The 15,332-nt window shown below is 46.7% G+C and overlaps 1 protein-coding gene across 2 annotated transcripts in view; it reads right to left on the bottom strand.

The window, feature by feature from the left end:
* Positions 1–502: 502 nt before the first annotated feature.
* Positions 503–15,332, bottom strand: part of CFAP52 (cilia and flagella associated protein 52) — a 116,420-nt gene continuing 101,590 nt past the window's right edge. The window contains exons 9-14 of one of the 2 annotated variants that reach the window (XM_063961041.1): positions 10,128–10,276; positions 8,415–8,560; positions 8,173–8,324; positions 4,483–4,585; positions 2,200–2,311; positions 503–1,002 (exon numbers count right to left, since the gene is read on the bottom strand). In XM_063961041.1, coding sequence (XP_063817111.1) covers positions 827–1,002; positions 2,200–2,311; positions 4,483–4,585; positions 8,173–8,324; positions 8,415–8,560; positions 10,128–10,276 — 838 coding nt within the window. In that variant the 3' untranslated portion in view covers positions 503–826. Of the gene's footprint in view, positions 1,003–2,199; positions 2,312–2,382; positions 2,486–4,482; positions 4,586–8,172; positions 8,325–8,414; positions 8,561–10,127; positions 10,277–15,332 lie in introns of those variants that run through there. The other variant, XM_063961042.1, reaches the window with a different exon arrangement.

Genomic DNA, 15,332 nt, shown 5'->3' on the forward strand with positions numbered 1-15,332 from the left:
ACTCGAGTGATAGGCCGGGTTGTGTGGGATAGACTAGGGACCACTGGAGCCTATCAAGAGTCTGCTATGCTGTGAGTACCTGTATGCTACTGCCTGTAATACCGATTGTATGGAATCAACTTGCTATGTGGCGACCTGCTGTGCAAAATAAACACTGAAAGTGTTCATCTAAGTCCCTGTGTGTGTGATCCTTGTCACATTATATATATATATATATATATATAATGTATAGCCCCAGTCCATCACAAATCATTTTCTCTTAAGTTAGTATTATATGTTGCTCTCTGTCCCAGATTCATCATTTCTTACTTAGAAAATACTCTGCCTATGTCAGTCTGCACCTTCCCTTCTCCAGGCACAAGCAGATGTATTATATTAATGGAAATGGGAATACAGGCTCTTTTCTGGACATTTGCATATTTGACATTACCCAAACATTACCCAAACTGGTTTGGGTCTCACTCTGCATCCACAAGTACAATAATTAAACTAAAACGCAGAATACTGAAATTTCTATTTATTCAAAGTAAGTGTGGTAAACCTATCCAGATATTTTGTCTGAGGTGAAACATCTATAGACTCATCTACTATTGAAGGTCTCTACTATCATTGATTTGCGAGATTTACAAATGGTAGATGGTAAAGGTGACCCTAATTGGGCAGTCCATGGTATAATGATAAGATAATGACTGGCATTGGTGTCACTTCCAAATACTAAAACGATTTTGATGTTCGAGATTGAACTTGACCTTGTGGTATTCTTATAGAAATAAATATTAAGGAAACAGTTGTTCTTGTTCTACAGCAGGAACCCGTTTGCAGCTATTTAGGCTGTGTAGGGGTACTTCCAGCGCAAAATGGCCCCATCTGCGCTCACGCTTATGATGTACTTGGAGAGAGGGCAGATCTTTAGCCGGCTAATGCTGCCACTGTGTCCAATACCTACTTGGGTTACTTCACCCTCATTGTATTCCCAAACTTTTACCAGTTTATCATCCCCACCTGGAAAAAGAGACTTGAGGTTAGTGCGGCACAGATAAGAGAACTGCGATCAGGGTGGAGGAGGGGAATAAAATGGGATTAGACAAAAACAAATGAAACAGTACATTTTATATATATGCAAATAATTAACACAGGTGTGGTATATGGATTGTGCTCACAGGTGTGGTATATGGATTGTGCTCACAGGTGTGGTATATGGATTGTGCTCACAGATGTGGTATATGGATTGTGCTCACAGGTGTGGTATATGGATTGTGCTCACAGGTGTGGTATATGGATTGTGCTCACAGGTGTGGTATATGGATTGTGCTCACAGGTGTGGTATATGGATTGTGCTCACAGGTGTGGTATATGGATTGTGCTCACAGGTGTGGTATATGGATTGTGCTCACAGGTGTGGTATATGGATTGTGCTCACAGGTGTGGTATATGGATTGTGCTCACAGGTGTGGTATATGGATTGTGCTCACAGGTGTGGTATATGGATTGTGCTCACAGGTGTGGTATATGGATTGTGCTCACAGGTGTGGCATATGGATTGTGCTCACAGGTGTGGTGTATGGATTGTGATACTGCAATTACTTTTTTGTTATTTTAGCATTCTTTTGAGCAATACTGTTAAAACGCAGTGACTAAAAAAATTGACATTAATTTGGTGGATAAAAAAAAAAAAAAAACAAGATGGTTCCTGTCTTTTCTATCTCTCAATTAGTAGTTCAGATCTTTCTGTTTTGTATCATACAGGGATTTATCATTTTTATACTTTTCTACTTTGCAACCTCATCGTTATGGCTTCACTATAAAATCTGTGTTCTCTGACCAGTTACACTTTATCCAGTTTAGCCATAATTGAAAATTGAATTCAATTGCGATAGCATTGCTGAATAAGGGAAGCCCCCCGGACTATGCAGCCCCAAACCTGACCCCATTTCCGACACCATGCCCTCGCAACGCCTCGTTACCAGCCCTGACTGCCTGTCAATTAGGCAGAGGCGTTCGCATCAATGCAATGCGATCATATTAGCCAGTCCGCGCACACACAGAACGTGCCCTTCACGTGCGCACTGGGTAGTAAAACAGCAACATGCAATCGCATTGCTGATGGAATCCATATTGAATAAAGCCCATAATTTAACTTCATTTACTGCCTTTCTCTCTAACACACAGTGATACATACACTATTACTGAAATGATTACCTGTGACAAAGTGACTTCCACTGTTACTTATGTCCATGCCATTAATGGCACCAGACATAGATCCATCCAGCGCTCTGATGGCTGAACCATCAAATACTTCCCAGTAGCCGATCTACAGGGTCACATCAGAAAGTTGGTTAATATGTGCAACTAAAGACAAGCAAAATGAAAAAAGGACAAAAGAGCAACACACGTTTGAAGCTTGATGGGCTCTTTCTGATTATTTAAGGGGAGAAATGTCCATACTTTCTCTTACGTCCTAGAGGATGCTGAGGTCCACATTTTCCTGTACGAGAAAAGGATTTACCGGTAGGTAACCAAAATCATATTTTTTTGTTTTAATGGGAAGAAATTCCCTGTACTACATTAGCCTGTAGATGGTGCTATATGCTTTGCAATCCGTAAGAAACATTTTTCCTGCAGCTCCTGGAGCATCACCCAAAGACTGCACGTAGAAAAACTTTTAACATTAACATTTTAAAAAAGCATTATTTTCTAATGAAGTTGAACTTACAAAATGGAAATACTAATAGCAAAGTTTGCAACCAAATAGAAAATAAAAAATGAGGTGTAAGTGCTCTCAGCAGACATACCCTCAACCTTCTGGCCCATTCAGGAGAAAACTGGCCCAATCGAGACAGAAGGACAGAACCTTCAAAGCAGGACTGCCTTGTCTAAATTGGAACAGTTGGGAGGTATGCGATTCTTATGGGCCCTACACACTGGCAGATCCGCCGCCGAGCTGCCCAAAGACGGATACGGGCGACCCGTCGGCGGGGGAGCAGTGACGGGGGGAGTGAAGTTTCTTCACTCCCCCCCATCACCAGGCTCTATAGCAGTGCAGGCAAATATGGACAAGATCGTCCATATTGGCCTGCATGCACAGGCGACGGGGCACCAGCGATGAACGTGCGCGGGGCCGCGCATCGTTCATCGCTGGTGCCTCCACACTGAAAGATATGAACGGTATCTCGTTCATTAATGAACGAGATCGTTCATATCTTTCAGTATTATCGCCCAGAGTGTAGGGCCCATTAGAGAGTTGATATGTTGTATTGTCATAAATATTCAGTTGACAAACAAAATGGCTACATGTCCATGTTAGCTGTCAAAAGGTGACATCATTGGAGATTTACAAAGTTTGAATAAATCTAAAGGGACAATCAGGCATTTGCAAACTATATTAGCATACACATTTTGATGACCAGTTGATAAGTGTTTTAATATACTCCATAACCTGACCATTGTTCATATGTCTGTGTAATCATACCCAGCTGAGATTTCAGAGTAACTGGTGAAATCAGAATGAAAACAACCATTTAAATCCCCAGCCTCTAGAAATTCCAAATCCAGTTTTTTTTTTCTAATGCTGTGTAAGGGCCTAATTCAGACCTGATCGCAGGTGGGGCAGATATAACATGAGCAGTGCAGGTGGGGCAGATGTAACATGTGCAGAGAGAGTTAGATTTGGGTGTGGTGGGTTCAAACTGAAATCTAAATTGCAGTGTAAAAATAAAGCAGCCAGAATTTACCCTGCACAGAAACAATATAACCCACCCAAATCTAACTCTCTCTGCACGTTATATCTGCCCCACCTGCACTGCACATGGTTGTGCCCATTAGAGAAAGATTTTGCTGCTGCGATCAGGTCTGAATTAGGCCCTAAGTCTTGTATGGCTTTAACACTAGGTAAAAACGGGATGATTTTGCAAAGTGATCAGTCCCTTTACGGTTAGCTAAGCACCTGTAATTATTTATATGGAGGAATCTGGGGGTCATTCAGATCTGATCACTGCTGGGCGTATTCGCACAGCGGGTGTTCAGGTCATAACAGCGCATGCGTATGCACCGCAATGCGCACACGTATCGGACAACAACAACTGGCATCCCAGCGACGGGATGGTGCGAAAAATCCGATTGCACGGGCATTCGCAAGTGACTGACAAGAAGAGGCTATTTGTGGGTGGCAATTGAGCGTTTACTGGAAGTGTCCAGAAAAACGCAGGCATTTCCAAGCGTTTTCAGGGAGGGTGTCTGACGTCAGCTCCGGCCCCGATCAGCCCTTTATCAGCCCATTATTATCGCACTGGAGGTGTAAGTCCTGGGTTGCGCACAGACTGCACAAAGTGGATTTTTGCAGCTCAGCTACACATGCAATCGCACACTTGCAAGGCGAAAATATACTCCCCCTGTAGGCGGCGACTATCTGATTGCAGGAAAGCAAAAAAAACGCAGCCCAGCGATCAGATATGAATTAGTCCCTCTATTTTGAATGTAGCTAACCTTTCTGTCAGTTCCGCTGGTGATGATTTGGAACTCCTCAGCGTGGTAGCAGACACAGCGAAACAGGGTGTTAGACAAGATCATTTGTTTTCGTACAAACCGCCTGGAAAGAGAGAAGAGTCGCAGTTATAAACGGAAACAAGACTGATTGAGTTAAGCATTTCACTGCACACTATTAACTATTCATTTCCCATCATTCCTGTACAGCAGTTCAGGGCAAAATATGGAAATAACTAATTTCTTTCTACTACTTTGTATATCTGTATTTGCTAATTGAGATTTCAACCTCTTTCAATATCCCATCTTTAGAAGTTAACCATCAGGCGCACCATCGAAACTTGCACTTGCCCCTTGGCCTCTCTATCAAAGTATGGCCTCCAATGCAAGTGATTAAGTGTCTGAGCTTGCAACTATTTATGCGACTCGTCCGCTACACTCCCACAGCACACCACCCCTCAGATAGTGCATCTGAATTTCCAGTAAATTTTTTGGATTTTGTCTCAATCGCTACTGTGACTCAGTGTGCACACTGTGGTACGCATGCGCTGTGCGACTTTTTATCTAAAAGAAGGGGCGGCTATTTAAAAATGTGACGTGAGCCAATCACGGCTCACGGGCCACCAGCCAATGTGAAGCTGCCAAGTGGCAGCTTCTCATTGGTTGGCGGCTCACGAATCGTGATTTGTGCGTGTCACGCTCGGGGTAAGTTGGGGTTCAGACAACCGAGTTTTGGCTGGCGGGACAGCTACCTGTGAGGAGAGTAAACGAGGTGGCTGAATGTAATTCCTCCTCATGGGGTGGAAGCCAAACTAAGTGTTAACGTTGGCCGGAGGGCGTAAAGAGAAGGAGGACTTCGTAGGAAGATAACTGTAGTTTTAATGAATAATCAGGCTGTACACGAATATTGGAGAAATAGAAGAAACTGGAAGAATTAGAGTCTATGGTTAAATGACTTGAAGTGTGAAGCTGAAGAACTCCGGTAAAGAAGAACTGAAGACTGTGTTTTATGATTAAAAGACGAGGCTGAAGTACTTGGACTTTGAAGAAATAAAGACTGTGGTTTGTGATTGAAAGACGAGGCTGAAGAACTTGGACTTTGAAGACATGAAGACGTCTGCGGGAACCGCCGTTAGCACCTGGAGCTCCTCTACGACCTGGGACCCCGTGAGCGCTTCCACGAGCGGCAACGGACTTAGACAGCAGGACTGCAGCAGCGTTTAGGTAACCGATGGATGAGAGCAACCAGGACTAGGGAACCAGAAGTAACCTGGGAGCACAGAGCTGGAGAACCTTTCACAAGGAGGTATCTTGAAGCACTGGCACTCTCCCTCTGAGCCAGCCCCCTTTTGTAAGGGGAGAACACGCAGGATTGGCTGGACACAGATTGGGAACTTCATTGGTAATACTCTAGTCTCCAACATGGCTGCCCCCAGCACAGGAGACATACTTAGCTGTTAGCACACAGCTTTAGCCAGTTTCTGTCTCTGACACACTATACTGTGTCACCACTAGAGGACCTTACCGCAGCGGTCCACGCCGCAGCGCCCGGCTCTCCAGACCCTCGGCCCCCGCCCTTGGCAGCCGCACATTCGTCCAGGAGGACCCGCAGCCAGCAACTCACGCCGCAGCAGCGCCAACCAGCGGGACGGTAACCCGTGGGAGCACCCGCCATAGGTAAGGCTCCGGAGCCTGACGGTGTGCAGTCGGCTCCAGTTTCAAAGTGCGGCTGGGCAGCCCTTTCTTTTAAATAGCAGCTGGTCTGCGAGTCCTGTCTAGCGCCCACTGCCAGCTTTACTACGCTGCAGCCATGACCCGATGCTCCAGGACGCAGGGGGTGAGATGGGGGGAGGGGGGTCGTGAAAGAAGCAGGGGGTGAGATGGAGTGGGAGGAGCAGGGGGTGAGATGGGGGGAGGGGGTTTGTAAAGAAACAGGGGGTGAGATGGAGTGGGAGGAGCAGGGGGTGAGATGGGGGGTGAGAGAAGCAGGTGGTGAGATGAGCAGACGGTGCGATGGAGTGAGAGGAGAAGGGGCGAAAGAAGCAGGGGGTGAGATGGGGGAGTGAGAGGAGCATGGGGTGAGATGGGGGAGTGAGTGAGAGGTGCAGGGGGTGAGATGGGAGAATGAGAGGTGCAGGGGGTGAGATGGAGGAGTGAGGCACAGAGAGTAAGAGGTATATGGGGTGAGATGGGGAGGGAGTGAGAGGTGCAGGGGGTGAGATGGGGGAGTGAGAGTTGCAGGGGGTGAGATGGGGTGGGAGTGAGAGGAGCAGGGGGTGAGATGGTGGAGTGAGAGGAACAGGGGGTGAGATGGGGGAGTGGGAGGGGGCGAAAAGATGGGGAGGGGGTGAAAGAAGCAGGGGGTGAGATGGGGGAGTGAGAGGAGCAGGGGGTGAGATGGGGGAGTGAGAGGTGCAGGGGGTGAGATGGGAGAGTGAGAGGTGCAGGGGGTGAGATGGGGGAGTGAGGCACAGAGATGGGAGAGTGAGAGGTGTAGGGGGTGAGATGGGGAGGGAGTGAGAGGTGCAGGGGGTGAGATGGGGGAGTGAGAGGTGCAGGAGGTGATATGGAGAGGGAGGGAGTGAGAGGAGCAGGGGGTGAGATAGGGGAGTGAGAGGAACAGGGGGTGAGACGGGGGAGTGAGAGGCGCCAGGGTGAGATGGGGGAGTGAGGCACAGGGTGTGAGAGGTGTCGGGGGTAAGTAAAGGAGAGAAAGAGTCAGATGATCAGACACAAAGGAGAGCATATACGGAGTAAGGGATACCTAGGATGAAGATATAGACACATGAGGAGAGTAACAGACAAAGGAAACAAGAAAGCAGAAGGGACACATAGAAGACATGAGAGGTGAGCAAAGGTTGTTCAACATGTACTGCTATATTGTGAATCGAATCTAAAATTAGGAGGAGGGGCACTGCTTTGGGCATTGTGCGTGTAAGTGGTTCTGCTATTGTGGGCATTGTGTGTGTAAAGGGCACTAGTATGTGGGGCGGGCAATGTGAATAAGATTGTGCTTCTGTGAGGCATTATTTTGAATTGGGGGTACTTTTGTGTGGCCATGTCCCTTCCTTGTGAGGCCACACCCCTTTTTGCGGTGTGGGAGTGGTTGTGGAGGAGATGAGTTCCCCCACCTCTCCAGGACCACTTTAAGCCCTGGACATTACAATAACCCCTGGCGACACAATTACCCACGGTAAATGACCGCAGGTAATTGGATACACCCTTTAGACACATGCGCAGTTGAAACACATTGACCATGAGTATCACCCCTACGTATGACTCAGAATCAGGCCCTATGTGCAGACAGCCTTAAAATATGTATTTCTTAAAACAAAGAATGCGTCTAAAGAATGCTGTTTAGTCATGGTAAAGTGTTGGGCGTGATGCTGTAAGTGTAGTCAGTAAGCCCGCAGTTCATATCACTGCACTAGTTTTGTGCTCACACTTTAGGAGGATGCACTTTAGGATTTCTGCTCACACTTTAGGAGGATGCAAGCAGGAATCCTCTAGTTGGGAGTTTACAGCACGGCTAATTGAATAGCTCCGGGCACTCATTCCCGGCACTATTCAATAGCGCATTTAATTGAATTCCCCCTTTTGTCTGTTAGATGTTGCAGACTAATAAATGTTGGAGAGCCCTATGTTCACTGATGTGTTACAGTGACAGATGGGTAATGTCTATAAAATACTGACACAATATCCCATATGATGCAGGTTCCGTCAGTGCTAGAAGTTACACATTCTTGGTCGTTGCCTTTCACTTTGATACAAGACACTGATGACTTGTGCTCCTTCATGGACTCCACAAGTCGCTGACTTTCTTTTCCGATTTCCCACACTCTGACCTGAATCAGAAAACATTTTCTTTATCTACTTTGTTGGGCTCATTATTGTGCAAAGTATGAAAAATACAAAACTCTTAAGTTATTACAAACCTGCCCTTCTCCTCCTCCGCTCACAACCCTCTTACAATTGTTAGTTGTCGCAATGGCTGTAACACCCATGCTGTGCGCATTTTCAATCTGGTACATCAGTCGGCCACTTTCAGGTGTGAATGCTCGAATTTTGCCATCATTCCAAGCTGATGAAACAATTATAGTCATAGTGTTGTACCCAATTGCAATGTATGAAAGTAGACAGATTTTATGCTTTGCGACCTCCCCATGCAGGCTAAAATAGAATGTAAGTTCTCAGTACTTATACCTCCTTAGGGCAGTGCCAGGTTAAAGGACTCTGGCAGTTGGGAGGAAAGAGAGCTGGTCAGTGCTGCTGGGCCGAACCTGTCCTAGCTGTGGAAACAGTCAGGATAGAGGGGTTCGGTATGATTTACCTCCCTTCGGGATGCCGAATGTCAGCATCCCAACATCGGCATCCCGAGCGGTAGAATGCCGGCAGGGGGGAGAACGCAACGAAGCTCCTTGCAGGCTCGCTGCACTCGCCATGCTACGAGCTCAGTGGTGAGTAACGCTCGCCACAGGTTCTATTCTTCCTCTATAGGTGTCGTGGACACTCGTAGAGGAGGAATCATCACTTACCACGCTGATATACCGGTGGCGGTATGGTGCCCCTGTCAGGATCACGGCGTCGGTATTGTGACAGATGGGATCCTGACGAGAGGTAAATCATACTGAACCCGGTATGTAGTTAGCATACCGGGTTCGGTATGATTTACCTCTTGTCGGGATGCCGAATGTCAGTATCCTGAGTGGTAGAATGCCGGCAGGGGAGCAAGCGCAATAAAGTCCCTTGCCTGTTTGCTGCGCTCTCCATGCTGTGGGATCGATGTCGTGCTCACCACGGCTTCTATTCTCCCTCTATGGGTATTGTGACAGCCGGGATCCCAACGAGCGGTATGCTAACCGCATACAGCATAGGGTTGTATGGTGAGCAAGTTTCTCAATACTTAGCAGTTTTCACAGTTTAAATGCTAAACTGGAATTTAACTCTTACATCCCTCTCTCTCTGTAGGGCTGAAGATCCTCTTCCGACAATAATGAGCTGCATTCTGAGATTGGCATACCATTGTACATGAGGGCAGATGTGCCTAGCTCAGTGGTTCCCAAACTGTGTGCCGTGGCTCCCTGGGGTGCCTCGGGACACTTGCAGGGGTGCCTTGGATTGGTGGTCCAGGACCTATTCAAATTATTTATGGTCAATATAATAGGCAAAACTAGTGCTAGTAGCTGTCAGTCATAAAATATGGGGACAAACAGAAGCAAATCTTGTCCCTCACCATACATTTGAGCCTAAGGATGGCATATAAACACAATCTAGTTAATTTAATATTTCTTTCTAAATTTCTCAATAAGAAATTTTTGGCCTAGGGGTGCCGTGAAAGAAATTCTGCTACTCTAGGGTGCCGTGATTCAAAAAAGTTTGGAAACCACTGGCCTAGCTAGTAGATCTTGTTCAGAAGTGTACAGCGCATTTGTACAAAAGGAACATGCAGAGAAAACATGAAGTTGCTACTAATATAACAACAAAAAAAGTTCAACAGGACAAAACTAACAGAATAATAAAATAGCAAATTAAACACAATGTCCACCTTTACTTCTAAATGTAACAACAAGTGGCAGCTGGCATTTATGCTTAGTTTTGTCCCTGTGGAAGATAAGACACCCACAACATACACAAGTCATGCTTCTTACCTGACAGGATACTTTTGCCGTCTCTCATGAATTCGATGGCATTACATGTGATGTTGGGCACGGTAATGCGTAGCAGTTCCTTGTGGCTGGTTGTGTGCCAAACACGGATGTCATTTTTGGAACATGTAGCAAACAGTTCAGAAGTACCACTTAGAAAACAAAAACAAAACGTATTAATCTACCCAATTTAATTACATGGGTGGATGTGGACTAATGGGCTGTAAACCCTAGTAGCGACCCATTAGATTCAGCCAATATTTTAATGCAGCCTCCATAAATAAAAGATAACAACTGACAGGACCTAGAATTTATGAGGCACCATATAAAATACCTCCACCCCCACTCAAAGATATTTTGATTATACAGTATCTCACTGGGAAGCCAAATTATTTTATATATTTCACAGAGTAGGTAAACTCGCTTCTGGAAATTTCTATATTTTTTATATATTTTTTAAATAAATATTTTATTTTTAAAAAATGAAGTGGAGAGTATACTTAAAAGTTACATCCCATAAATTTAGCAAAACTGGCTACCCATGGCTCCTCTATACTACCGCCTTCCCACCAATAGTGTTGTCTCTCAGACCTATTATGGTAGGTGAGACATGGTTTTCAGTCCTCTCACCAACTAAAACATTTTCCCTTTGGCATGATGGGCCATGTCAAAGCCAAGTATAGGGGTAAAATTTCAAAGGCTTATGCGCCAGGGCAGTAGGGTGCTCCATCTTGTTACATGTATTTGATTTATGACTGGTGTCCTGTATTGCTGTTTATGCCGCAAGTGAATGACAATCCTATCCAAATGTAATAAAAGCTATGACCTTTATTCACCATACACACCTTCTGCTGTTTATTTTGGGCTACGGTAATTGGTGAGTGACATGATGGAGAGGAAGGGCATCAAACAGTAAAAGGTTTCTTTTATTTCCTCTACTTATAATGAAGGGATAACCTTTTAAATATGTGATACTCACTGCCAGATTAAGAGCCACATGGGCCTGGGGCTGGAAATGTTAAAGGGCCTATACTGAGGAGGGGTGGAGCTATGACCAATGCCGTGTGGGTGCATACACCCCTTACACTCAGTGCCAGATTAAGGTCCTCATGGGCCTGGAGCTGAAATTTATGAAGGGCCTATTGTGCGCTGTCACAGGGGGTGTTCCCAGTGATGTAGGGTGTGGTCTGAAAAAGTGGGTGTTGCCTTGTAACAAGGGGTGTAGCCTTACAGGGAATGCCATACTCACAAGCCATGCACTGCTCATCTAGGGGCAGATGTATTAAGCCTGGAGACACTGGCGTATCTATAATGGGTGTAGTGTGTGCGGTGCAAACGGGCCCCTAAGTCCAGAGCACTGCACCCATTTTCTAAATACTCACCCCTCCAGAGTCCCTCGCCGACGTCCGTGGCAGTGTTAAAACACTGTGAAAATGGCGTACAAAAATCACTGGGAAAATGGCAGAAGTGCCTTTTTCCCGGAGATCTGCGCATGCGCAGTAGAGTCTGAGCGCTCTAGTGCTCAGACTGTCAGTGTCTGCTGGCAGAGAGGAGGCCCAAATGGAGGAGGCTGCCTGGAGAAGTGATAAAGCAGTGATAAGTGAAAGGTGATAATGCACCAATCAATCATTACAGGTTGGAAACATGACAGGAGCTGATTGGCTGGTGCGTTATCACCTTGCACTTATCACTGCTTTATCACTTCTCCAGGCTTAATACATCTGCCCCCTACTCACCGATCATAAACTGAAGAAAGCTGGGGCATTACCTTCTGATTCAGGTCTGGCGAGGCGTCCTCCTCGTGACAAGGCTTGCTGGGCATCTGGACTGTGGTGTCCTTGTGGTTATGGAGGCTGGCCTAGCTAGGAGTCCCTGCAGTTGCCTTAGCTCAGCTTTACCGGTGACACTTTGTTGTGGGGTGTTAGTGTTAGCTGGGTGCACACTACATCCCTGTCCCGATGACGCGACCAACAGGACAAGATGTTAGGCAGCCATACACTCTGAACAATATAGTGTGCAATCACACGCTATATCTTTTATGGTTGCATTCGGCTGTATGCTGTCAGACGCCGGGTTGTCCCATCTGCCATGCAGCACAGGACGTGCGTTAGTGCGTACACATTAGATGATAAGTACGTTATGTTGCTCTGATATCAGACGACATATTGTCTAATGTGTACCCAGCCTTAAGCACCGTACACACACGGGGAGATGTGTGCTGAGCGATCTAGCACAGACCGCTCATCACACATCTCTCCCCCCGCTCAGCACATAGCGCGATGTGGCCGAGTGAGGGGGGGAAGACGGGGGGATGCTCACTTCACCCAGCGGTGAAATGAGCGATGTGCTAGATTTGGCATGTATGCATGCCAAATCTAGAGTCAGCAATAGCGACGCATGGGGCCGCGCATCGCTATCACTATGGGCATACATACGGAGAGATCCGTGCTTAATTTCTAAGCAATCTAGTTAGATTGCTTAGAATTTAAGCACGGATCTCCCCCTGTGTACCCCCCTTTAGAGTAGTAGGATTAATCATTTGTGTAACTATTGTAAGGACAGTGCAGCATGTACAGTACTCTGTGCTGCTTGGCAGTGGCTAACCGAATACAATAAATAATAAACAAATAGATGCACAAAGTGTTCATTGCAATCAGAAAAACAAGAAAGTTTCCGGTGTAGAGCACATATTGATGGTGCCAGTCCCTTTGTGAAGTAACTTTCTAGAAATAAAAAAAAAGATTTTACTCACCGGTAAATCTATTTCTCGTAGTCCGTAGTGGATGCTGGGAACTCCGTAAGGACCATGGGGAATAGACGGGCTCTGCAGGAGACTGGGCACTCTAAAAGAAAGATTAGGTACTATCTGGTGTGCACTGGCTCCTCCCACTATGACCCTCCTCCAGACCTCAGTTAGGATACTGTGCCCGGAAGAGCTGACACAATAAGGAAGGATTTTGAATCCCGGGTAAGACTCATACCAGCCACACCAATCACACTGTATAACTTGTGATACTATACCCAGTTAACAGTATGAAATATAACTGAGCCTCTCAACAGATGGCTCAACAATAACCCTTAGTTAGGCAATAACTACATACAAGTATTGCAGACAATCCGCACTTGGGATGGGCGCCCAGCATCCACTACGGACTACGAGAAAAAGATTTACCGGTGAGTAAAATCTTATTTTCTCTGACGTCCTAGTGGATGCTGGGAACTCCGTAAGGACCATGGGGATTATACCAAAGCTCCCAAACGGGCGGGAGAGTGCGGATGACTCTGCAGCACCGAATGAGAGAACTCAAGGCCCTCCTCAGCCAGGGTATCAAATTTGTAGAATTTAGCAAACGTGTTTGCCCCTGACCAAGTTGCAGCTCGGCAAAGTTGTAAAGCCGAGACCCCTCGGGCAGCCGCCCAAGATGAGCCCACTTTCCTCGTGGAATGGGCTTTTACTGATTTAGGATGCGGCAATCCAGCCGCAGAATGCTCCAGCTGAATTGTGCTACAAATTCAGCGAGCAATAGTCTGCTTATAAGCAGGAGCACCTATTTTGTTGGGTGCCTACAGGATAAAAAGCGAGTCAGTTTTCCTGACTCCAGCCATCCTGGAAATATAAATTTTTAAGGCCCTGACTGCGTCCAGTAACTTGGAATCTTCCAAGTCCCTAGTAGCCGCAGGCACTACAATAGGTTGGTTCAAGTGAAAAGCTGATACCACCTTAGGGAGAAACTGGGGACGAGTCCTCAATTCTGCCCTATCCATATGGAAAATCAGATAAGGGCTTTTACATGACAAAGCCGCCAATTCTGACATACGCCTGGCCGAAGCCAAGGCCAATAACATGACCACTTTCCACGTGAGATATTTCAAATCCACAGTTTTAAGTGGCTCAAACCAATGTGATTTTAGGAAACTCAACACCACGTTGAGATCCCAAGGTGCCACAGGAGGCACAAAAGGGGGCTGAATATGTAGCACTCCCTTTACAAATGTCTGAACTCCAGGCAGTGAAGCCAGTTCTTTCTGGAAGAAAATCGACAGAGCCGAAATCTGGACCTTAATGGAACCCAAGTTTAGGCCCATAGTCACTCCTGACTGTAGGAAGTGCAGAAAACGACCCAGCTGAAATTCCTCTGTTGGGGCCTTCCTGGCCTCACACCACGCAACATATTTTCGCCAAATACGGTGATAATGGTTTGCGGTTACTTCTTTCCTGGCTTTTATCAGCGTAGGAATGACTTCCTCCGGAATGCCCTTTTCCTTTAGGATCCGGAATTCAACCGCCATGCCGTCAAACGCAGCCGCGGTAAGTCTTGGAACAGACAGGGCCCCTGCTGTAGCAGATCCTGTCTGAGCGGTAGAGGCCATGGGTCCTCTGATATCATTTCTTGAAGTTCTGGGTACCAAGCTCTTCTTGGCCCATCCGGAACCACGAGTATCGTTCTTACTCCTCGTTTTCTTATTATTCTCAGTACCTTTGGTATGAGAGGCAGAGGAGGGAATACATAAACCGACTGGTACACCCACGGTGTCACTAGAGCGTCCACAGCTATTGCCTGAGGGTCCCTTGACCTGGCGCAATATCTAGTTTTTTGTTTAGGCGGGACGCCATCATGTCCACCTGTGGCCTTTCCCAATGGTTTACCAACAGTTGGAAGACTTCTGGATGAAGTCCCCACTCTCCCGGGTGTAGGTCGTGTCTGCTGAGGAAGTCTGCTTCCCAGTTGTCCACTCCCGGAATGAACACTGCTGACAGTGCTAAGACGTGATTTTCCGCCCATCGGAGAATCCTTGTGGCTTCTGCCATCGCCATCCTGCTTCTTGTGCCGCCCTGTCTGTTTACATGGGCGACTGCCGTGATGTTGTCTGATTGGATCAGTACCGGCTGGTTTTGAAGCAGAGGCCTTGCCAGACTTAGGGCATTGTAAATGGCCCTCAGTTCCAGAATATTTATGTGTAGGGATGACTCCTGACTTGACCAAAGTCCTTGGAAATTTCTTCCCTGTGTGACTGCCCCCCAGCCTCGAAGGCTGGCATCCGTGGTTACCAGGACCCAGTCCTGTATGCCGAATCTGCGGCCCTCTTGAAGATGAGCACTCTGCAGCCACCACAGTAGAGATACCCTGGTCCTTGGAGACAGGGTTATCAGCCGATGCATCTGAAGATGCGATCCCGACCACTTGTCCAAGAGGTCCCACTGAAAAG

The sequence above is a fragment of the Pseudophryne corroboree genome, chromosome 3 (genome assembly GCF_028390025.1).
Source record: "Pseudophryne corroboree isolate aPseCor3 chromosome 3, aPseCor3.hap2, whole genome shotgun sequence".
Taxonomy (NCBI): Eukaryota; Metazoa; Chordata; class Amphibia; order Anura; family Myobatrachidae; genus Pseudophryne; species Pseudophryne corroboree.